The 23,497-nt window shown below is 44.8% G+C and overlaps 2 protein-coding genes across 2 annotated transcripts in view; one reads left to right on the top strand and one right to left on the bottom strand.

The window, feature by feature from the left end:
• Positions 1-12,869, top strand: part of BPHL (biphenyl hydrolase like) — a 21,353-nt gene extending 8,484 nt beyond the window's left edge. Inside the window, exons 3-7 of the mRNA XM_077353070.1 lie at positions 2,287-2,453; positions 3,295-3,448; positions 3,798-3,929; positions 8,909-9,032; positions 10,338-12,869. Of these exons, the coding sequence (XP_077209185.1) occupies positions 2,287-2,453; positions 3,295-3,448; positions 3,798-3,929; positions 8,909-9,032; positions 10,338-10,425 (665 nt within the window). The 3' untranslated portion in view covers positions 10,426-12,869. The remainder of the gene's footprint in view (positions 1-2,286; positions 2,454-3,294; positions 3,449-3,797; positions 3,930-8,908; positions 9,033-10,337) is intronic.
• Positions 10,700-16,212, bottom strand: TUBB2A (tubulin beta 2A class IIa). Its single transcript, XM_077353069.1, has 4 exons — positions 16,044-16,212; positions 15,115-15,223; positions 13,608-13,718; positions 10,700-12,868 (listed from the first exon to the last, which is right to left on the bottom strand). Exons 1-4 carry the CDS (start codon positions 16,098-16,100, stop codon positions 11,808-11,810), a joined length of 1,338 nt encoding a protein of 445 aa, XP_077209184.1. The 5' UTR covers positions 16,101-16,212; the 3' UTR covers positions 10,700-11,807.
• Between the last annotated feature and the right edge of the window lie 7,285 nt (positions 16,213-23,497).

The following is a 23,497-nucleotide window of genomic DNA, read 5'->3' on the forward strand; positions in this document are numbered from 1 at the left end:
GAAAGGCAAGGGAGAAAGAGAAAGATACACCCAATTGAATGCAGAATTCCAGAGAAAAGCTAGAAGAGATAAGAATGCCTTCTTAAATGAACAGTGCAAACAAATAGAAGAAAACAATAGAATGGGGAGGACCAGAGATCTTTTCAAGAAAATTGGAGATATGAAGAGAACGTTTCATGCAAAGATGGGTATGATAAGGGACCAAAATGGTAGGGACCTCACAGAAGCAGAAGAGATCAAACAAAGGTGGCAAAATTATACAGAAGAACTATACAAGAGCGAGCTTAACATCCCTGATGACCACAATGGGGTAGTTACTGACCTGGAGCCAGACATCCTGGAATGTGAAGTCAAATGGGCCTTAGGAAGTCTGAGCAACAATAAAGCTAGTGGTAGTGACAGCATTCCAGTTGAACTATTCAAAATCTTAAAGGACGATGCAGTAAAAGTGCTACACTCAATATGCCAGCAAATTTGGAAAACTCAACAATGGCCACAGGATTGGAAAAGGTCAGTTTACATTCCAATCCCAAAGAAGGGCAATGCCAAAGAATGTTCAAACTACCGCACTATAGCACTAATTTCTCATGCTAGCAAAGTTATGCTCAAAATCCTACAAGCTAGGCTCCAGCAATATGTGGACCGAGAACTTCCAGAAGTACAGGCAGGATTTCGAAGAGGCAGAGGAACTAGAGATCAAATTGCCAACATACGCTGGATCATGGAGAAAGCTAGGGAGTACCAGAAGAACGTCTACTTCTGCTTCATTGACTATGCTAAAGCCTTTGATTGTGTGGAGCACAACAAATTGTGGCAAGTTCTTAAAGAGATGAGAATACCAGAGCATCTTATTTGTCTCTTGAGAAATTTATATGCAGGTCAAGAAGCAACAGTGAGAACTGAACATGGAATCACTGACTGGTTCAAAATTGAGAAAGGAGTTCGGCAAGGCTGTATACTGTCGCCTTGCCTATTTAACTTGTATGCAGAGCACATCATGAGAAATGCGGGATTAGAGGAGTCACAAATTGGGATCAAGATTGCAGGGAGAAATATCAACAACCTCAGATATGCAGATGATACCACTCTAATGGCAGAAAGTGAAGAGGAACTAAAGAGCCTGTTGATGCGGGTGAAGGAGGAGAGTGCCAAAGTTGGCTTGAAACTCAACATCAAGAAAACAAAGATCATGGCATCCGGCCCTCTCAATTCCTGGCAAATAGAAGGGGAAGAAATGGAGATAGTGACAGATTTTATTTTCCTGGGCTCCAAGATCACTGCAGATGGGGACTGCAGCAAAGAAATTAAAAGACGCTTGCTCCTGGGGAGGAAAGCTATGGCAAATCTAGACAGCATCCTAAAAAGCAGAGACATCACCCTGCCAACAAAAGTGCGTTTAGTCAAGGCTATGGTCTTCCCAGTTGCAATGTATGGCTGCGAAAGTTGGACCATAAGGAAGGCCGAGCGTCAAAGAATTGAGGCTTTTGAACTCTGGTGCTGGAGAAGACTCTTGCGAGTCCCTTGGACTGCAAGGCGAACAAACCAGTTAGTCCAAGAGGAGATCAGCCTGGACTGTTCCCTAGAAGGCCAGATCATGAAGATGAAACTCAAATACTTTGGCCACCTCATGAGAAGGAAGGACTCCCTGGAGAACAGCCTAATGCTGGGAGCGATCGAGGGCAAAAGAAGAAGGGGACGACAGAGAATGAGGTGGATGGATGGAGTCACTGAAGCAGTAGGTGCAAACTTAAATGGACTCCGGGGAATGGTAGAGGACAGGAAGGCCTGGAGGATCATTGTCCATGGGGTCGCGATGGGTCGGACACGACTTCGCACATAACAACAACAAAGTCTCATTTGGGTGCCTTAAAAAAATTTAAACTGCATTGGTGAGGAAAAACCCAGCAGATACACTGAGGATTTTTTTCTCTCATAATGACAATGCACCTTCTCATTCTTTGAGGGAAGCAAGGGTTGTACTATGAAAATTTAATTGGGAAACCTTACCCCACCCACTCTGATTCTGCCCTTAAGACTTTTTTGTTCCCAGAATTCAAAGAACATTTAAAAGGAACATGATTTGAATCCCTCAAAGATTCCCAAACTGCCGTTTTGACCAAAGAGCACAGAATTCTTTGGGGAAGGGTCAGGGAAACATCTCCTAGACCCTAGACTTAGACGAAGAAGGAACTATAGTTTCACATTTTGATATTTTTGTTTAATAAAGATTTCTGTGATTTTGCAGCAATACTTTTTGGCTTACCCTCATGTATATATATGCATTAGGGTGCGGGCAGACTGATTTTGGACCACAGTTGAAATCTATGAACAAACAGCTCTTCACGGTCGTAGCCTGGGACCCTCGGGGGTATGGAAAATCTATCCCTCCAGTCCGAGATTTTCCTCCTGATTTTTTTGAGAGAGACGCAAAGGATGCTGTCGAATTGATGCAGGTGAATTTTTCTGCAATGAAGAATTGATCTCTTTAAACAGGCTTCTGAAAACTGGCTATCTTCTTCCTGCATTTAGAGGGGCTACATCACAGGGTAAGAAAATAAGAGACCAGGTACACCTTAAAAACCAGCAGAATTTTCCAGGAGACAAGCTTTCATAAGTCAGAAGATGAATGAACTTTGATGAATGAAAGCTTATATCCTAGAAATTTTTGGTGACTTTTAAGGTGCTACTGGAGTCAAATTTTGATCTACTATTACAAACTAATGTAGCTACCCACCTGAAACTACCTGGATGATAATAGTGACCAAAGGGAGCCCTGACAAAATTTTTCACTCTGTTCTGTCTTTGCACATAAATGGGTCCATTATCATGTGTTGTTTGAATTTACTATTTTGAGAACTTAAGAACCCAGACAATAACCCTTCTTCTGTTTTTAGCCTTTCAGCTCTTCCCACTCTGTATATATTCTTGAGTTGTTACAAAGGTATGTATTTGGGATACGATCCCCATAATACATTCTAGTACCCTCCTTCACAGTTATCTGGGGTTGGAGACACTTCAGTACCTTCCACACAAGCACTCAGCAGGCTGTCTGTTCTCCAGGGCTGCTTATGTGCACAGCAAACCTTATGGCTCTTTTATGTGCAAATGTTCTCCATACTGAGATTTTTCCATCTTGTCTACAGTTCTGGTGAAATCAGTGGGAAGCCCATAGCTGAACTTAAGTATTTTAAAGCTCCTTTGATTTGATGTTGCTCCTGGAGAAATATCTGTCTTGATGCAAAACCATTCCACCTGGCTTATTTCTTTCCATTCTATTTTGTTGTATTAAACAAGGCACTGAAGTTTCAGAAGTTCTCTCTGTTAGGATGGAGCGATGGTGGAATAACAGCACTCATCGCTGCAGCAAAGTATCCACAGCTTATCCACAAGATGGTGGTCTGGGGAGCCAATGCCAGCGTTACAGCAGAGGATGTGAAACTTTACAATGGTAAGTATCAGAAGGCAATGCAGAGCAATACTCAGATCCTGAGTCTTCTTTTCTAAAACAACCAGAAATGTTTATAAATTGAAATAATATGAAACAGAATCAAGTCATTGCTTTTTCATACACCTTGGAAAAACTTTTACTTTCCCTAATACACAAATGTACTGCGGGAAAGAGTACTTCACTGAATTTACAGTCTAATGTTCTAGCGTAAGCCAACTTATATTTATGACATCATTTAAACGTACCTACCAAATCTGGAATGCTTATATGATGATACTGCAGTGCTCAGGTGGCCATTTTACAAATGTGCTAGGGAAGGCATTAACAATAGATTCTATTCATATACTAGCTATCCGGGATGTTTCCAAATGGAGTGAAAGGACTAGAAAGCCACTGGAAGAAATGTATGGATATGAATACCTTTCAAAAACCTGTGAAGCCTGGGTGGATGGGATCTCGCAACTTATACACAACCCAAATGGTAAGAAATCTCACAGCATAAAATTGGAGCAGCAGTTGATGGAGTTTATCCTGTGCCTATGCAGAACTTGAGCTGCAATTATTTTTATTTATTTAAAAATATTTATGGTTATATTTCCTCCTTATGGAATTGGCATGTTTTTAATTGAGATTAGAGGGACAACAAAATTGCAAACGAGGTGCAGTGAATTAGGATTCAAAAAACTTTTTTTTCCTTGAATGATAGAAATAAAAATAACCAAAAAACCCCCTATAACTACTGTAAATATGCCTTCTTCTCCTATTCATTACATTCCTTGTTCTGAGGGGATAGTTTTGTAGTTTCTGTAAGGGGATAGTTTTGTTTTATTACACATATACATCTATGAGGACTGAACTGATGATGACTAAAGGCTTAACTCAGGAATTCCCAACCACAGTAGTGCAGAACCCTGGGGTTACATTAGAACTTTGGATGGCTGCTAATATCACTAGGTGTCACTGGAGCCCACTTCCCTTGTTGCTCTACAGGCCTAGTCTATTTCTCCACAATGGAAACAGTAATGACCGACTGACTGAGTGGCTGGCTCTTGCATTTTATTTCCATGCTCACTTCTCTGAAGGGGCATGTCACTACTTCTGGGTTTGCTTGAAGCCTGAAAAATATTTCAAGGGCTCCTCCATGGTCAAAAGATTGAAAAGGGTTAGCTTAACCAGACATAACTTTTCCCTTATGTGTATATACAGGCACTTCAGTCCTGTGTCCCTTGGGTTAGACTCAGAGAGGGATAGGTTTTGAGCCAAGGTAGTGGCTCCTGCCTTGTGGAATGGCCTGGCTAAGGAGCTTTTGAAAGCTTCCCCCCCTCTTACCTGTCCACAAACAATGCAAAACTGTTGTGGTTTCTCTCCACAAGCAAGGGGATTGCATTGCACAAAATGGTTTTGCAAACTTTCTTGGATGTGTGATTAGGGACTGAGAATCTATACTGCTGTGTATAGCTTATTGTAAGTAGCTTCTATTATGTAATTTCTGGACCTCTTAACAGGTAATGCAGACACTTATGCTGTGCTTCCGTTCCTTCTGGCAGTTCCAGTCCTAATGCATTAGTTATTAAGCTAGTTATTTTGCTGATTGTACTCCCAATGTGTAATCCGTCTGGAGTTCCTGCAAGAAAGACGGACTATAAATCATGTATGTAAAAAGTAAAATAAGATTAGAGGCAAGTTGAAGAGTTGCCAAGGTGGGATAACAGACGATAAGCAACTACTGAGCATCGGCCTCAAGCTTGACCCCCCCCCCATCACTCTCCTGTGGCTCAGATACTGTGCTATATTCTGCCGATGGGGCCAGTTAGGTCTCCTCAACAGTAGCGTCCTCATGCTCGGATAGTGAGGCTTGAGCATCAACAGGAGCCAGAGCTGGGCTGGAACATAGCCTTGCACCTAGTGGACCAGTTGTTCCAGGAAGGCAGGTTTCCCAAGCCTCGGCTTAAGTAGGCTGGGAAGCAGGCCAGGGTATCATGAAAACAGTGCTCCCCAAAGTTATAGACCAACCAAAAGCTGAAGTTTGAAAATCTCTGTACCCTAAAAGAATCATAGGACTCTCCAAGCCCACCCCTCTCTCTAACAGCTTGTTGAACAGTCTGGGAGGGAAGTGGCCTGCTGCCAAATTGCATTGGGCGTGTTTTTAGTTTTCCAGTTAACTCTTATCATCTTAAGTACAAATGAAGGTTGCCTGCCTCTACTTCTCCAGCTTTCAAGTCAATCATTGCCAGTTTTAGTTAAAAAGCAATCAAAATTCAGTGCTGGTTTCTGCTTTGGAAGAGCTTTCCATCCAAGGACATCCAAAGGGCCTTTTCAGTAGCAGCTGCGTCCCATTTGTCAAGGACAGGGAGGCCAACAGTGCACTTCCAAGACAACTTACATCCTTCTCAGCCCCACTGACTTCACTATGGACTGAGAAAGGGTATAAGTCTGTTTAGGAACGCACACAGCAGACATTATCACTAGCTGTGTCGTAAGTTCTTTCCCTTGCTAAAAACAATGGAAGATTCGTTTCACTTAACCATGAATCTTCCTTCTCAGTGGTCCTACGGGCAGGGGGAGGACAGTCTCATGCCTGGGACATACATAAGCAGTGCATCCGGATGGGACCAGAAATCCAACTGCTAGACCTGGGCAGCATGCTGTAGAATCCACCTGCCGAAGGCCACTTCAACTGAAGCCGATTAATCTTATAGTGCCTAGTGAAGGAGTGTACGGACCTCCACGTGGCTGCCTTGCAAATGGTAGTTCTTAGTCTGAGGAAGAGTGCTTACACTCAAAAGCTCACGCCTTGAATAAATCTTTGTTGGTCTTCAAGGTGCCACTGGACTCTGATTTTGTTTTGTTGAAATGATCTCTAGTAAGTAAAAGGTTCTATAAGTGATTGAGGTTGCTAAAGGAATGAGGAGGCTCCTCACCCCTTGCCTTGTAAGCCACAATGATGTAGCCCCTAATCCACCAGCTAATGGTGGCCGTAGAAACCTTTCTTCCCATAGAGCAGGGGTAGGCAACCTGTGGTCCTCCAGATGTCCATGGACTACAATTCCCACGAACCTCATGGGAATTGTAGTTGATGAACATCTGGAGGACCACAGGTTGACTACCCCTGCCATAGAGGACTTCCTAAAGAACAAAAAAAGAGCCTCCTCACTCCTGAAGGATTTCATTCTCTTAACATAAAAGCTTAGGGCTCACTGCACATCCAGGCTGTACCACTCCCTTTCTTGGGAATCCTTGGGATCCGGGTAGAATGAAGGTAGAATGAGCTCTTATCCCCGTAAAACAGTAAGTTCACTTTGGGGATAAAAACTGGGCCAGGGTGCAGAATAACCTTGTCCCTGTGAAAAACACTAAGAAGATGGTTTTAAAAGTTCATTTTTTTTAAAGGGCAGGTGCCTGTGGGCTTGAAGGGATCTTTGGATAGAATTTTTAATGCTAGATTCATACTCCAAGATGGAAATCTATGCATTTGTGGCAGTTGATCAGAGCAGTTCCCCTAAGGAAGCAATATGTGAGTGCTGGGAGATCTGTCTTTCCTAGCCCCACAGATTGCTGCTATGGCAGCCTCCTGTCTCTTCAAAGTGCTCGTGCTAAGTCCTTTATTGAGACCATCCTGAAGGAAACTCAACAAGCCCTCTATGCCCAATTTCAGTGGATTTAGATCTCTGGTTGCACCACTGCTGGAAAGTCTGCTTCGATAGTTCAAAGCTCCTATCGACAGACCCTTTCCTAGAGGTCACCAAGGTCTCAATCACCCTATCCTGGTATCCTAGGTCCCAGAACTGGGCCCATTCAACCTCCAGGCTGTGAGTTTTAACACTGGCCTGGAATTGACCAGAAGCACTTGGTTTGACCAGGATCCTCCATGGCTCTCCATCCAAGAGCTGCTGCAGATCCTGAAACTACAACCCAAGATTGAGAAGGTGACCTGATCTAAGAAAGTAAAGAACGCCAAAAAACCTATTTGACCCTGCTACCTAGAGAAGAAGCTTCTACCCAGATGCAAGACTACCTCACCAGAGGACCTCTAGAGAACCTGGGTTTGGAGTCCTCTGGAAGTGTTTGAAACATTGCTGCAATTTTGAATTTTAAGAAATTTAGCATCACTTATACTGGGAAACTTTTGGTGATGGCACTGTTTAAAAAAAACCCAGATTTGCCAAATGTTTATACCTTCTGTTTTGATATACTGAGTGGAACTATCCTTGAATCAGGTTTATCTTCTTGCAACACCCTGTTAATATCAGCTGTAATTCTATGTATTTAAATGTAGAGTGCATTTTAATTGCAAAGGCTCAGTGTTGGTAACAAAAGCATCACCAGCATAAAATTCCATCAAATTACGGTTTCCCAGAGTATTAAATGAGAGGAAAGAAAAACATGGGCTCTTGTTGTTAGCTTTTTTGTTGCTGTTGTTGTCAGATCACAGCTCAGTGGTATCTGGACAAAGCTCTCCCATACCTGCGTGCTGAAGGCCAGCATTATATGCAGAGAATTTTGATTAAAATTTTGTTGGTTGAAATATTGAAAACTTCTTTGAAAATCATAGGAGGAAAAAACCGCCGATGAAAGGTCTACTTTGAAAACAGAACAAAATCTAGAGTCCGTTCTGGTTGTTTCATTTATCATTAAAATAGAGATTGTGTAAAATATATTGTTAACTGATTTGATAGCCTGGGACAGGTTCTCTCTTTTTCTCAAAGGGATTCGAAGGCAAGAGATGTTCAGAACTGGTTTATCATTGCCTGCTTCTATGCAGCAACTCTGGTCATCCTCAGGGGTCTCCTATCCAATTACTAATGAGGGCAGAGGCAGTTCGCCCTAGTAGAACATGTAGCACGTGCTACAGGCCACCCCTGGTATAGATCATGAAAAGCAGTGGTTGACTTAAAAAGAAATGGGTGTGCCACAACATCTGATTTTTTTTTTTCATATGCAACCTATACTGTGGGCAAGGGGCTGTTGTTAGGTTCCATTTGGCAAAGATGTTAGAAAAGGATGTATTTTATCTCCCTGTCTCTTCAATCTATAAACTGAACATACCATAAAAAGAAGCTGGATTAGATTGAGTTGAATGGGGGGTGGGGGTGGAATGGTTGAAAGAACATTAACAATGTGAAATTACCAAATGATACCATATTACAGGTAGAGAAAAAGAAAAGCTTTGGACATTTTTGAGTAATTTACAGAAGCAAAGCAAGAACATACTACTGCCCTTACAACTTGTTTGATCTTTGGTTAAGAGCCTAAGAGGTAATTGCCCTAAACCAGTAAAGCTATTCTGCTAGTTCACTTGCACAGTTAATATTTAGATTTTAGAACGAAGACCTTGGATGCTACTCATTATTATTCTTATTGGTGTGCCTATGATTAGCCAGTGATGCTTAATTATAACTTCTAATTTTAGAAAATTTAAGTTAACATCAACATCCCCCCCCCCCGCTTTCTCTCCCACAGGTAGTATCTGCCAACCATTACTGCCTTATATTAAGAGCCCAACATTAATAATCCATGGAGAGAAAGACCCCCTGGTGCCACGCTTTCACACAGAGTACCTGCACGAACATATCAAAGAGTCAAAGTAAGTTAACCAATTAAATTTCATGATGTTTTAAAACCAGTGCAAAGAGATTTTAGGCAATCAGTAATCATCCTTATGTAGCCAAGAATCCATTTTGAGGACTATTTTTAGGATCTCTGTTGTTCTGTTTGGGAGAGAGCAACCCACTGCCTGAATGTTCCATTTATTGCTGCTTGAAGTTCAATATGGGTCTTCTGGAAGAACTCCAACACAGTGCTTGCCTACCAGGTCAACCAGGAGCTCCATTCAAAGAGTTTCCCCCCGCTGCTACTCTTAGTATCGGTCTAGGTCATGCTTTCTCAACCAGGGTTTTGCAAAACCCTGGGGCTTCTTGACAGCCCTGGAAGGGTTTATTGAATAGATGGCAGTTAATTTTTAAATATAATTTAAAATTTTGAAAATTCATACTGTTCATTAAGATCAGAATTAAAAACTTAGCTGGGTTAAAGAACATTAGGCATTTGCTTGGAGACATTGGGTTGGATCTGGCCAGTTTTTTTACTCCCCCTCCCCCAATCATCCACCTTACTCTGCTGGATTGTTATTTCATTTGAAATTAGATTGGTGAACTATATAGTGCTACAGCCCAGCTTCTGAATATGTTTATGATTCTGTAAGACCTGTTTGCAGCATCATTGCTGTTGTATTGACATTAATTCCAAGAGTGTTCAGCTCCCAGCATTTTGAGAAGGATTCTCTGATACCTTTGTTCCCTTCAGTGACATCTCAAAAGCCTTCATGGCCAGAGTCAACTGGTTGGTTTGGGTTTTCCAAGCTGTGTGGCTGTGATCTGATGGGGAAGAATTGTTTTAGGTGATTCCAAAGCCAGGCCTTCAGCTATAGGGGCACAGTATTTCAAGCAGCTGAATAGAAGCCTTGATGGAATTTCATTGCTGAAGTAGAAGATTTGGTCTTTATACCCCACTTTTCACTACCCAAAGGAGGCTCAAAGCGGCTTCCGATCATCTTCCCTTCCTCTCTCTACCATAGACGCTCTGAGTTAGGTGGGACTGAGAGAGCCCTGATGTTACTGCTCTGTGAGAACAGCTCTATCAGAGCTCTGATAAACCCAAGGTCACCGAACTGGCTGCATGTGGAGCAGGGAATCAAATCTAGCTTGCCAGATTAGAAACCACCCCTCTTAACAACTAACATCAAGTAGATTGCAATCAAGATCATAATGATGTCAGTGTTGTCATTCATCCAGTAATTCTGGACTGGACTTCGAAAACAATGATAAGTGTCTTTATTGACATTTACTCTATCATGTACACCAAGAACTTATTCACTGCTTGTCTTTTTCAGGTTGCATTTTATGCCTGAAGGAAAACATAATCTGCACCTACGTTTTGCCGAGGAATTCAACAGAGTGGTAGAAAGTTTTCTTCTGTAAGCTGCATGTTAAGTGCTTAGGCATCTGCCCCACTTTATTTCTAGCCAAGGTACTAATGTGGCTCAAACCTAAGGAGTGAGGAGCTGGGTAAGAAATCAACTGCCTTTGTTTTCCATTGCCCATGGGGGTCAATGAAGTCCTCCTATGCCAACTGGTTTGGTATGTGAAAGAAGCTGTCCTGTCTTTGACAATATGAAGATTAAAACATGTGATAGAAAGTATGTCCTCGAAATGAACTGTGTGCCAAAACCCTGGAAGAACACGCAAAACAGAATTATTCAGAACGCATGCCTTTATATAGAGTCCTCGACATTAACAACACACAAGTCGTCCGAATAAATTGGATTATGGCAATTACAGAGATCCGCAGTGAGACTGCACAGTGCACAGAAAACGCCAACAGAAACACAGCCACAGAAAGCATGCTTTATGACAACCATCAGAACCTTGCCTGGTCTGAGCATGTCCCCTTCGCCCAATTGGGTCTTCACTATTTTGCATCTTCCCTTCCGTTAACAAAGTTAGGTCCACTTTTCATTTGGAGGACCACTGCTAGAGAATTCAGACATGATTTTGCACACAGACCACTTAGATATATATTTTTAAACTCCCAGAAATAACCACCATTGGACTAAAAAAAACCCTACCCCAAAACACACCCATAACTGTACAGCTCTTCAGCATTTGAAAGGCTGGACTTCTTTTATGAGATCACCTTTGATGACCTGCTCCTGACAGGAAGTGTAGGGGGAAATATCTCTTAATGAGGCAAGCGAAAAGGGAGGCAATTGCATTGTCGAAGCCATCCAAGGCAACTGCCTTCACCTTCCGTATTTGCAATTAAAAATGAACATCTGGCACTTAAATTAGATTGCAAATATAAACACTTCTACACTGTGCATTGTGAAAACACAAGGGAAATAGAAAGGGGGAATAACCAAAGCCAATTTTACATAAATCTTACATAGAAATCCATAATCTCTTCCCTCGTACTTGCAAAATTACGTTAAGAGGGAGTAGTCTCCTACCAGGGAGCAACCGAATAAATAACTCTGGTTTTGTTTTCGTATTAGGACCAAGACAGTTTGGCTTCTCTACAGATGTTTTAAACAGCTGGTAGAGTATTTTGACCCAATAAAAGTGCAGGTTACACCCCTAATATCTCGGGTGGAAAACAGCTTTGTTTTATTTACCTGTAGGGAATTCACCATAAATCACTTTGTCAATATTTACAAAGATTCAAAAACAAGGACCGGAGGTCACAAAACTGTTGACAGGACAACAGTTTGAAAAAGCACCAATTAAAAACTGAAGCATGCAATTCTTGTAACAGATCAGAACCTTCCTAGACGCTTGCCGAATTGCATTGAAACTACTCAGTCCTAAGCTTCATCTTCCTCTCCTTCCTCTTCAAATTCCCCTTGCTCGTCAGCAGTGGCATCTTGGTATTGCTGGTATTCAGAGACCAGGTCGTTCATGTTGCTCTCGGCCTCCGTGAACTCCATTTCATCCATGCCCTCGCCGGTGTACCAGTGCAAGAAGGCCTTGCGCCTGAACATGGCCGTGAACTGCTCGGAGATTCTCTTGAAGAGCTCCTGGATGGCGGTGCTGTTGCCGATGAACGTGGCGGACATCTTGAGGCCCCTGGGCGGAATGTCACACACTGCCGTCTTCACGTTGTTGGGGATCCATTCCACAAAGTAGCTGCTGTTTTTGTTCTGGACGTTGAGCATCTGCTCATCCACTTCCTTCATGGACATCCTGCCCCGGAAAATGGCGGCCACCGTGAGATAGCGGCCGTGGCGTGGGTCGCAGGCCGCCATCATGTTTTTGGAGTCGAACATCTGCTGGGTGAGCTCCGGCACCGTCAGGGCGCGGTATTGCTGGCTGCCGCGGCTCGTGAGGGGGGCAAAGCCGGGCATGAAGAAGTGCAGCCGAGGGAAAGGCACCATGTTGACGGCCAGCTTCCGAAGGTCAGCGTTGAGCTGTCCAGGAAACCGGAGGCAGGTGGTCACACCGCTCATGGTGGCAGAGACCAAATGGTTGAGGTCCCCGTAGGTGGGAGTGGTCAGTTTCAGTGTGCGGAAGCAGATGTCATACAAGGCTTCGTTGTCAATACTGTATGTTTCATCGGTGTTCTCCACCAGCTGATGGACAGAGAGGGTGGCGTTGTAGGGCTCAACCACTGTGTCCGAAACCTTGGGGGACGGCATCACGCTGAACGTGTTCATGATGCGATCCGGGTACTCCTCCCTAATCTTGCTGATGAGAAGCGTTCCCATCCCGGATCCAGTGCCGCCACCCAGGGAATGGGTCAGCTGGAAGCCCTGCAGGCAGTCACAGCTCTCGGACTCCTTCCTCACCACATCCAACACAGAGTCTACTAGCTCAGCCCCCTCTGTGTAGTGGCCCTTGGCCCAGTTGTTCCCAGCACCACTCTGGCCTAGAGCAAGAAGGGGGAAAATGCATAAGACAGGATAAGTCAACACAATGACAAATTTTTCCTTTATTGGCCCATGATGCTAATGTCTTCTGGTTGAGTTAGTGAGTCATGAACTCTTCCCGGACACAGTCAAGGATTGAACAATTCTCTCTGCCCAATAGCAACCGATTTGACTTGCCTCCACATCATGATCTAGCAGAGTTGAAACCAATGGTAAACATGTCCAACTTTGGAAGAAAATCAATTGGGCAAAAAATAATCTGAGGAATGAAGGTCAGCCAAGACCATGAAGGCAGATTTTAGAGGAATCAGAAGAACTTTTGTGCTGAGTCATTAAGGACTTGTGCTAAGTCATTTTGGTCACATGAAGTTGTCCTACATTGTACCAGACTATAGGTGAATACTTCCTACTCTGAATAGTCACACTCTTCAGGGTCCCAGGTAGGCCATTTAACTGCATCCTTTTAACTGGAAATGCTGGGGGTTGGCTTGGGGACCTCCAGACGTGTCTTGATGCTTAGCACAGTTCTGCCATCTGACTAGTGATAAATTTTGCCTACTCCTTCCTTACCCCTAGTTACATTTATAAGATTTGTCATGTGTTGAATTCAAGTATCCACAGGAATCCAAGAAATCTTTTCAAGCTAAGCAGCTGCATGCATAAGCTGGCATTTCTGCAGCTGCCCGTTTACTTAAGGCAAGAACAAAGGCTCCCAGAAGCTTAAATAACCTTACGTACCGAAGACAAAGTTGTCTGGTCTAAATATCTGGCCAAAAGGTCCCGACCTGACAGAGTCCATTGTTCCAGGCTCCAAATCAACCAGGATTGCACGGGGCACATACTTGTTACCTGAAGGAAGAACACAAGCTGATGTTACAGACATGGCCACCCTGCTAAACATCTGCCAACTAATATTCTCTTGGCAACTTCACCCTTGTTCAGAGATGCATATTGAATTGCTCTTGATGGAACAGTCAGTTTTTACATCTGTAGAACAAAAAGCATACGTGTAACAGATCTTAGCTGGCAAATGATCAGTGTTATCCACAGCACTAATAAAGAAGAGATTTAATAGAAATGAGAGATGAATCGCTCCATTCATGGATGTGGCACTAGGCCATTCTGCAGGAAAGGCCAGCTACTCTCCCCTGTAACTGAGGAACATGTATCTACTGCTAAATTAGTGGCACCCCCCCCCCTCTTCTAGTTGAAGCCACTCGAAAGAGATCCTGGACATTGAAAGAATGACATTAAATAAATGCAAATAGTACATGGTTTGTTTTAATGACTATCCTGCATTGCAAAGACATGCAGTGACCAAAGTGGGACTTTTGAATAGGAAATGTCTGCCGTCTACTTAGGGAAGGGGGGAAAGGATTCATTTCCCATTCATCTCTCCACTGCCTCCAGTGACAGCAATGGGGAAGCAGTGCACTGGTGCAGACGAAGCAATGCTGCATGCTCTATTTCTAACCAAACAGGCTCAACAAAGGATTTCATGTGGCCGCTCTTCCCAGCTACAGTGTCACTCAACTACACGGCAAGAATCTTACAAATCAACACACCTTGCATTTATCAGCACAAAAAGGCACCCTGTTCAGCATGAGGACAAGACTGCAAGGTTGAGCTGCAAAATGTCACTGCATGCAGGCATTTGTAAAATGTGCTTTCAGAACTACGGAAATTCAGGATCTAGCACAGCTTCCAATAGGTGGAAACAACAGCAGTGCTTTCCAGCCAGCAGCCCTTCAATAAGGGCTAGTCAACTGACCAATTTCGAAGTTTAACTGACAGGTTTTTAAGGTGTCCACCGGGACAGGTATGTTTCTTTAAAAGCTATACATTTTTAAACCTTAAAAAAAATGTACAGGAGAATATTCGCCTTCTCTCTTAGAAAGGAGTATGTTCAAAGAGGAGCCCAATACACCAGTGGTCATCGACATGCAATGTGGTCATTTCCTGGATGCTTTAGGCCAGGATGGCCAAACTGGCTCTCCAGATGTGAATTAATTGTCATGAGCCCATGTTAACATGGCCAATTGGCAGGGGCTCATGGTAATTGTAGTCCACAGACATCTGACGAGCCACAGTTTGGCCAACCCTGCCAACTATGATTCCATACAAGGGCCCTTTCTTGGCAGGTCAGAAGGGCAGGCGGAATCCAGAGGTGCCTCCAGGATCAGGAGTCATGCCAGCCACCTGCCAAGGCGCTCTGAATGGGAAGGCCAAGGAAAGGCAGAATTACCAGCGGCTTCATTGTAGTAGACGTTGATCCTCTCCAGCTGCAGGTCGCTGTCGCCGTGGTAGCTGCCGGTGGGGTCGATGCCGTGCTCGTCGCTGATGACCTCCCAGAACTGGAATTGGGAGCGGGGAGAGCCGTGAGGCGGCGGCGGCTGCTGCTGCTCCTCTCGACGCGCCAAAGGGGCTGACCCAAGAGGGGCCGCCGCCGCCTCAGCCGCCGCCACGCCTTAGCCGCATTCCGCGCCCCTGCCCGCCACGGGCGAAGGGCACCTCTGGCGAGGCCAAGGATGCTCCTTTTGCAGCCACACCCCGCCCGGCAACAGGTCGCCCCATTGTTCCGGCGGCAGCCATCGGGGCACGTGGGAACGCCACTGCTAACCCGAGAAGGGCGGTGGGGGAGTGAGCTTTAACAGCCGGATTGCACCGAGGCGTTGGGGTTTGGACGCCCTGCCCGCACGCCGCCCTCCCGGTCAGACCGCTCCGACGGCAGGTGCGAGCTCAGCAGCAGGGCGAGGCCGCCGCCGCCTGCCTGCCTGCGCAGGGGAAGGATAACAAGCGGCCCTTTGCAGCAGCTCTGCAGGGAGCGACGGGGCGGGAGCCCAACCTGGCCATGAGGCTTGCGAAAAAGCCCCCCTCCCCCCCCTCCCAAGATGGAGAGCGGAGACCCTTGGATGGCAAGCCGCCAGACGGGACCAAGGAAGCGCCGGGGAGGGCGAGCGGCGAGATCATAGGCGGCTTGGCATGGCGAGGAAGCGCCCGCGGCAGGCGACTCCCCCTCCCCCCCCCGAAGGAGGGCTTTTGAAGAGCCGGTGCAGGGTGCAGAATAAGGCAAGAGATTCGCCCTACAGAGGCGCCCGCGCCCTCTCCCCCGAGGGATGCTGCCGGCCCGCCGGCCCTGCGTGCAGTAATGGAGGCGGCACCCCTCCCCTTTACCTTGGCCCCGATCTGGTTGCCGCACTGGCCGGCTTGGATGTGCACGATTTCACGCATGGCTGCGGCGAAGACCGATCCCTTTCCCTCGCTCCGCCGACAGCCTCCCCAAACAAGCAGCGGCTGAAAACTGGGCGCGTCGCTCCACCGGCCTCTTTTATAGGGAGCTGCAGCGGAGCTCCGCCCCGCCCCTCCTTTCCGGGCCGCCGGCTGGCTCCCCCGGTGGGGCGGGGCGAGGGGGAAGCCGGACCACCATTGTCTCCCGCCAGCCGGAGAGGGCGAGGGAGCCGGACTCTGCGCCCAGGGTGAGCGCCCTATGGCCGAGGGCGAGGAGGAGGCGGCGGCCCTGCTGGCGTGCGACACAGGCTTTGCAGGCGGGGAAAGCCATGGCCAGAGAGATCCCTTTCTCTGCCGGAGACCCTGGCCTAGCCGAGATGCTTCCGGTCAGAAAGGACAGCATTGTGGTGGCAGGGGCTGTGGGGCAGCAGAGGCTCTGCCACCCGACTGAGATTGAACTCCATCGCCCAGGGAGTGGCCAAACAGGGCTCTCCAGGGCGCATGGTGCATTAAGTGCACCTTCAATGCACTTAAGAAATAGATGATCTTGTCCCACACAGGATAACCCAGCTGCAAAAACACATTGAAAATACATTATCCAACGTGTGCATAATGGGCCTTGTCCATGGACTACAATTACCAGGAGCACGGTAATGCCAGCATGTGCTGGAAGGGGCTTGTGGTAATTGTAGTCCACAGACATCTGGAGAGCCACAATTTTGGCCACCCTTGGTAGCCAAACTGGGACTGACCAGTGGATCATCACACCTATCGTGGGGGTGGGGGTGGAATCGGTGCTGCCTTTTGGAAGGCCACGCTGCGGCTACACCTGTGGGGAGAGCAAAGGTGCTAGCTATCCTGTCTCCTTTGCATTTTAGAGGAGCAGCAAAGAGAAGAGCTGGGGGAGGGGGGCATTGTACCCTGATGTTTACTGCCCAGTGGAGTCTCAAAATGGCTTACAAAAACCTTTCTCTTTCTCGCCCTACAAATACGTCCTTTAGCCACCCAAAAAGGTCATGGTCCCTGCACAGAAGAAAGGGTGAGACTGTAGTAAGGAGGAGAACTAGGCGAGACTAGGTGGAAAAACCAATTGGATCCAGTCCAGCACTGGGCATTTTGTGATGGGAATGAAAGACTTTGCAGTGTCTTTTAGGCACCAGAGGGGGGCTATGAGAGAGTTAGATAGATGGGCCAGGACATAGAAGATCCTTCCTGTCTCTGTTGCTATCCGTTTGATGCATAGAAACTTTCCATCCTTGGCACCATGAATGCAGGGCATGGATTTCTGCATCTCCCTCCATCCTAGTCAGCTAGAATAAATTAGTGCGCTGTCTCTTCACTATCAGGAAATGTAGTCCCTGTAACACAGCAGTCAAATTGGTTTCAAAAGAGAAAAGATGCTCTGTTTGTTGTTTCTTGCCTGCACACACACAGAGACCACATGGCTTCTGCTGTTGCTTTGAACCATTGTGCACTCCGCTAAATGTGGGAATATAGCCCTAATATTCGTTTGTACATGTAAAATATCTGCCAATCTGCCAGTCATGAAGCTCTGCTTCATGGGACTACAGGGACTACATTTCCTGATAGTGAAGAGACAGAGAACTAATTTATTCTAGCTGACTAGGATGGAGATGCTGAAATCCATGCCCTGCATTCATGGTGCCAAGGATGGAAAGTTTCTATGCATCAAACGGAAGCTCTGCTTCAGCATGACTTTCCTGCCATTTGCTTCTCTCTGTTCTTGAACTAGGATGGGGCTGGGATGGCTGGTGTTTGAGAGTTAGGCATTTGCAGTGCGTTATGATCCTTTCTGCCTCCCACACTTGAGGCCGGTTGCCTCAACATGTTCATTTGCAAGTAAGTCTTACAGATTTCAAAGGGATTTACTTCCAGGCAGCTATGCTTAGGAATGCAGCTTGGTTTGAATCCATGCATGGGATTCTTGGGCCCTTTTTAAAGCCATGCCGCTGAGATTTCTAGTGGACTTCCAGAGCAGAGACTCCCTGCAGGGACTCCTAAATCACAATTGTATGTACAACTGCTTCTGCTGTCCGTTTGACTCTGCTGTGGGGTTTGATGCCATATCGTCTTTCGCCATTCTCTTTTCTGTGGTTTTGTATTCCTAGTTCTTTGCATACAGGAGCAGACAGATGCACCATTTTTAAAGCAAAATATATAGTCCAACCCTTAGGAAACACAATGCGCTTATATGAACATAATAACAGACAAATCAATGTCACTTCAAAAAAGACATGGACAAAATTGAGAGAGTTCAGAGCGATGAGAATACTCTAGGGCCTGGGGACCAAGCCTTATGAAGAAAGGTTGAGGGACTTGGGAATGTTCAGCCTGAAAAAAAAAGGTTGAAAGGGGACCTGATTGCTGTCTTTTAAGTATCTAAAAGGTTGTCATTTATGAGAACAGGGAAAGGTTCCTTTTGGTAGTGGGGGTAGGACCCACAGTAATAGGTTTTAACTACATGGAGAATGATATCAGCTAGATTTCGGTGAAAATTTTTTCACAATCAGAGTATTTCAGCAGTGGAATTCACTGCCTAAGGAGGTGATGAACTCCCTTTTCACTGGTGGTCTTCAAGCAGCAGCTGGACCGATATTATCCTGAATGCTTTAGGCTGCTCCTGCAATGAGCAGGGAGCTGGACTAGATGGACTGCATGGCCCTTTCCAACTCTATGATTCTATGTTTTCCTGTGATCACATGGGTTTTAAACACAATTTCCCCATGTCTGATACTGCACTATGACTGGCTTCACCCAACAGACTCAGTTGAAGGCCATGAGGATTATTTTTAAGTGGTTATGCAGTGGTCACAGCAGCTTGCCCAGTATAGCATCTTTGTTCTCATGTTTTCAAAATTACATTGCAAAATATTCTCTCATTCTCTACCTCCCTACTTACAAACCAGTCAAAAGCAGAGGGGGTGAAGTGGAAGGGAATGTAAAGAAAACACAGGAAAGAAAATACAGGTGAGTGGGTTCTAGATCCAATCCAAGCCTGAGTTCACCCTCAATGCTAAACGGAGACTATCTTGCTTTGGTCATATTATGAGCAGACAAGAGTTACTGGAAAAGGCAGCAATTCTAGGAACAGATGAAGGCAGCAGGGAAATAGAGATGGATTGACTCCATCAAGGAAGCCACAGCCCTCAGTTTGCAAGCTACGTTTATAAGGTCATCATGACGTTCAACTCTGGGAGGAAAAACATAGTAAAAAACATAGTAAAGGAAATAAAAATGTCAAGTGCAAAGACTAAATTATTAAAGAATTATTTCTATAAGGCCCTTGTATCTGGTAAAACCTTCATTATTCTATGTACTAATCCATGGCCCCACCCTCTGTTTATACGTGTGGTCTTGTAATTTCATTGCATCTGACAATAGAACTTGGTCTTAAGGTGTTACTGGTCTCAAACATATTCTTTTTCGTCAGACCAACATGGCTACCCACCTGAATCTACTTTTGGTCTTGTTAGCATTGGTGACTGGTAAAAATGACTTGCATGGGCACAGTGTCTCTTTGAGTCAACTGAGTCGCTGGCTGCATCAGTGCCTATGCAAGGTGACTTGTATAATTTGGTGCTGTTCAAACAGTGCTTCAAAGAGAAGAGAATTGCAGCATAACCAGAATGAAGACATCACACGTGCCTGCTGGGGACTTGGTTATGTAAGAGAGCCTTTGACATAACATGCCTGCACTATGCAGTTTTAAAGCAGATGTTCTTTACTGAACTAACTTCAGGAAAAGAAGAGCTGTTTTGTATACCCCACTTTTCACTGCCTGCATGAGACTCAAAGCGGCTTACAATCACCTACCCTTCCTCTCTCCACAATAAACACTCTGTGAGGTAGGTGAGACTGAGAGAGCTCTGAGAGAACTGTGTCTGGGCCAAGGTCACTGAACTGGCTGCATGTGGAAGCTTGGGGAATCCAGATTAGAGGATACCACTCTTAACTACCACATCAAGCTGGCTTTCTGGAGGAAAAAACACTTGCAGTAAAAGATGGCGTATATTCATATGCAAAGGACAATGAGAAACGGGTTTACTACACAAGAGAAACAAAATTTCACACACAACCACTGAGAGGCAGAGAAATACATGGAAGACTTTGAAGCCAAAATTCCTAGGGGGCAGGGGGGGGGAAGCTACAATCTAATATTGGGGACTTCAGGTAATCCCTCCTCGGAGCATTTCATCTCCTGGCAATTTCAGCAAACAAAAAGTCTAACAAATCATTAAAGCCTAACAGCTCATTAGAAAGAGCACTTAAACAAGCACATAGTTTGTTATTTAAACAGAGTCCACAACCTCTAAAATACAATTTTAAAAAAAACAGTGTGTGGTGGTGATTTTATAGGGATAGACCTATTTACAAATTCTAGATATCCAAGTTCATTGCTTGTACAAAATAAGGGCAGCGAGGTTACACTAGCTATTTTAAACAACTTGGGAACTTCATTTCAATCCTAAAAAAAAAACAGTTTTTTTGTACCCTGCTTTTTACCATGTGAAGGAGTCTCAAAGCAGCTTACAATTGCCTTCACTTCATCTCCCTGCAACAGACACCTTGTGATGTAGTTGGGGCTGAGAGAACTCTGAGAGAACTGAGACTAGCCCAAGGTCACCAGCAGGCCTTATGTGTTTCAAAGCAGCTTACAATCACCTTCCCTTTTATCTCCTCACAACAGACACTCTATGAGGTAGACCAATATGACTACCCACCTGAATCTATATACTAGGAACTAATTGATATGGTCCTTACAGTGTTTTACAAGGCAGGTAAGGAAAAGATTCAGAGCACCTTCAAAGATCTCAGGAGTCAAATTGGGTCAAAGTAGTCCATAAATAGAACAGGCAATGCATTCAACATTTCTTCTGATGGACCTTTGTTCTAATTGGCATCAAAATCATAGCAGATTTTTGTACTTTATCAGTTAAACACTGTAAACATCTCAAAACGAACTGTGCATTCCTGATGCAATGAAGGCTCGACTTTAGAAATCAGCAGATGCTATGCAACCTTGAACAACAGGGTTGTCCGTGAAGTAGCTGATGCAATAATACCAGAGAAGTAACATTTCTTTGCCACCTTCACCACCTCTTCATAGGTCTTACAATGAGCTTTATAAAATGATGAATAGTTACAGATCAGTTTTATACCATGCACACATGCTGGATTGTAACAACATGGAAGGATATTATCAGGTTACCACAGAACTACTGAAAGGAAGAAAAACAAGGTAGTAAAATACTGAGACTATAGCAAGGGAAATCACATTTTGGGATATTCCTCCATATTAAAATCTTACAATTAGAAAACAAACACAATAATCAAAGGGTAGAAGCCTGAGTTTATATGTGAGGAAACATTCAAAGGAAGAATTCATCAACTGCCCAATCTTATTTTTCTAACTGGGAAAAAGGAGGAGGGTATAAATATCCAAAAAACCTCTGCAGTCTTCTCTGCCATCTCAGAGCTACCTCATTGCCATGTAATACTCCCCCCCCCATGAGTGAAAATCAGGCTATTCAGCCACACAAGCCCAGAATAGCTCTAGGCTTGGCTGTCTATTAGCCTTGCTGATGTTTACTTCAAACTGAGCTCTGGTGTTTTCCAGAAGGCTGCCTTACAGATGAGATGCCTGTCTCTGTAAAACAGCCAGCTGACATTTAAGTAAATAAATTTTTTTCTAGCCTTCCCCTTCCTAAACACTTAAGGCAGGTAACAACATGGATCAACCGTCAATAAATTATAAAATCATATATAAATACCATAAAAATTCTATTTCCGTAGCCTCCAACTAGTTCAGGTTTAGGTTCAGGGGGGTCATATCTTTAGAGGTTAGATCTACTCTCAGTTTGCAACAGTGAGGCCCATCAGGGCCCCAAGTATAGAACAGCTCTGTATTGAAGGCCCCAAAGAACTGACTAAGGTCCCACAGGGCTATGACCTCTTTTGGCAGAGTGTTCCATCAAAATGCTGGCTATTCAACGCCGTTGTCTTCCCCATATCAACCTATGGGTGTGAAAGCTGGGCCCTGAAGAAGGAAGACAGGAGGAGAATAGATGCTTTCGAATTAAGGCGTTGGAGACGAATGTTGTGAATACCATGGACAGCCCAAGTTACCAACAAGATAGTTTTAGAGAGGAGCCAACCAACTATGTCATTAAAAGGGAAGATATTACAGATAAAGCTCACTTATTTTGGACACATCATACGATCAAACTCGCTAGAAAAATCATTAATGCTCGGCATGGTCAGAGGCAAAAGGAAACGTGGTTGCCAAAGGATCTGCTGGCTCAACATGATCAAAGCTGATACAGGGATGACCATGAACCAACTAAAAGAAGCAGTCAGAGACAGGGGCACATGGGATGACTTTCCTATAGAATCGCTGAGGGTCAGACACGACTGAACAGATAACATCATCATCATCTATCAGGCCAGGGCGAAGGTTGAAAAGGCCCTGGCCCTGCTCGAGGCCAATCTCACCTCCTTTGGGATGGGAAACCTGAGCAAGTTTTGGTCAAATGATCTTAATGACTTTGGGGGGGGGGCATAATGGAACAGGCAGTGCCGTAGATAATTAAATTTCACCTTGTGCAACCTGTATAAGTATATCATGGTCCCTTAACTCGGTTCTTTAAATATAGCTGCAGGCCATGCAAGCTTGTGCTGATATAAACTCTTGTTAGGCTTCAAATTATTTCAAGGCTTGTTTGGGCAACAACAGATTAACACAGCTGGGCGCATTCTGAAACAGTGAAGACTTCTTTGTGGCATCACATTGAGATGTACCGTTCAAAGAAAACAAAGCAGTGCTCAAAATGTTGGGCTAGCATTAAAATAGTCCCTCTGACCTCAGTCTTTGGGTGCCTTTCAGGTTATCCAGACCTAAGTGCAAAACAGCACAAGAAATCGTCTTAGGAATGTGGATAGGAATGAAGTATTAGCATCCCTTGTGGACACGCCAAGGTCACACTTCAAACAGATGAGCCTTCACACCAATTAAGATGGATTGAAGAGCACTGAACGCTGTTGAAGGGGGGGTTTGCTTTTAAAATGGTGAGCACAAAATCTGTCCAATCAAGATCTTTAGTTTACCCATGCAATCCTAACATTGTTCACTCATTAGTAAATCCCATCGTGTTCCGTAGGGGTTACACCCAGAAAAGTACGCATAGGCATGTCACCTTAATATTCTCTCCTTAGCCCTGACCTCTTAATGATGTAAAACTGCTCAACATTAAAATGGGATGGTAAATAGCACCTGCAGTAGTTCTAAGGTGGCAGAAGATGTATGGAATTGAAGAGCTGGTACTGCAATTGCCATTATGCCACAAATGCTATGCATTCCACGTTCCTATTTACTTCAACTT

This window comes from Paroedura picta, chromosome 9 (genome assembly GCF_049243985.1).
Source record: "Paroedura picta isolate Pp20150507F chromosome 9, Ppicta_v3.0, whole genome shotgun sequence".
Lineage (NCBI taxonomy): Eukaryota > Metazoa > Chordata > Lepidosauria > Squamata > Gekkonidae > Paroedura > Paroedura picta.

Coding starts and splice junctions, on each gene's coding strand:
- TUBB2A (XM_077353069.1), bottom strand. CDS start 16,100: ATGCGTGAAATCGTGCACATCCAAGCCGGCCAGTGCGGCAACCAGATC. Junction 15,224..16,043: donor GCAACCAGATCGGGGCCAAG/GTAAAGGGGAGG, acceptor TCCCAATTCCAG/TTCTGGGAGGTCATCAGCGA. Junction 12,869..13,607: donor ACCAGACAACTTTGTCTTCG/GTACGTAAGGTT, acceptor TTCTTGCTCTAG/GCCAGAGTGGTGCTGGGAAC.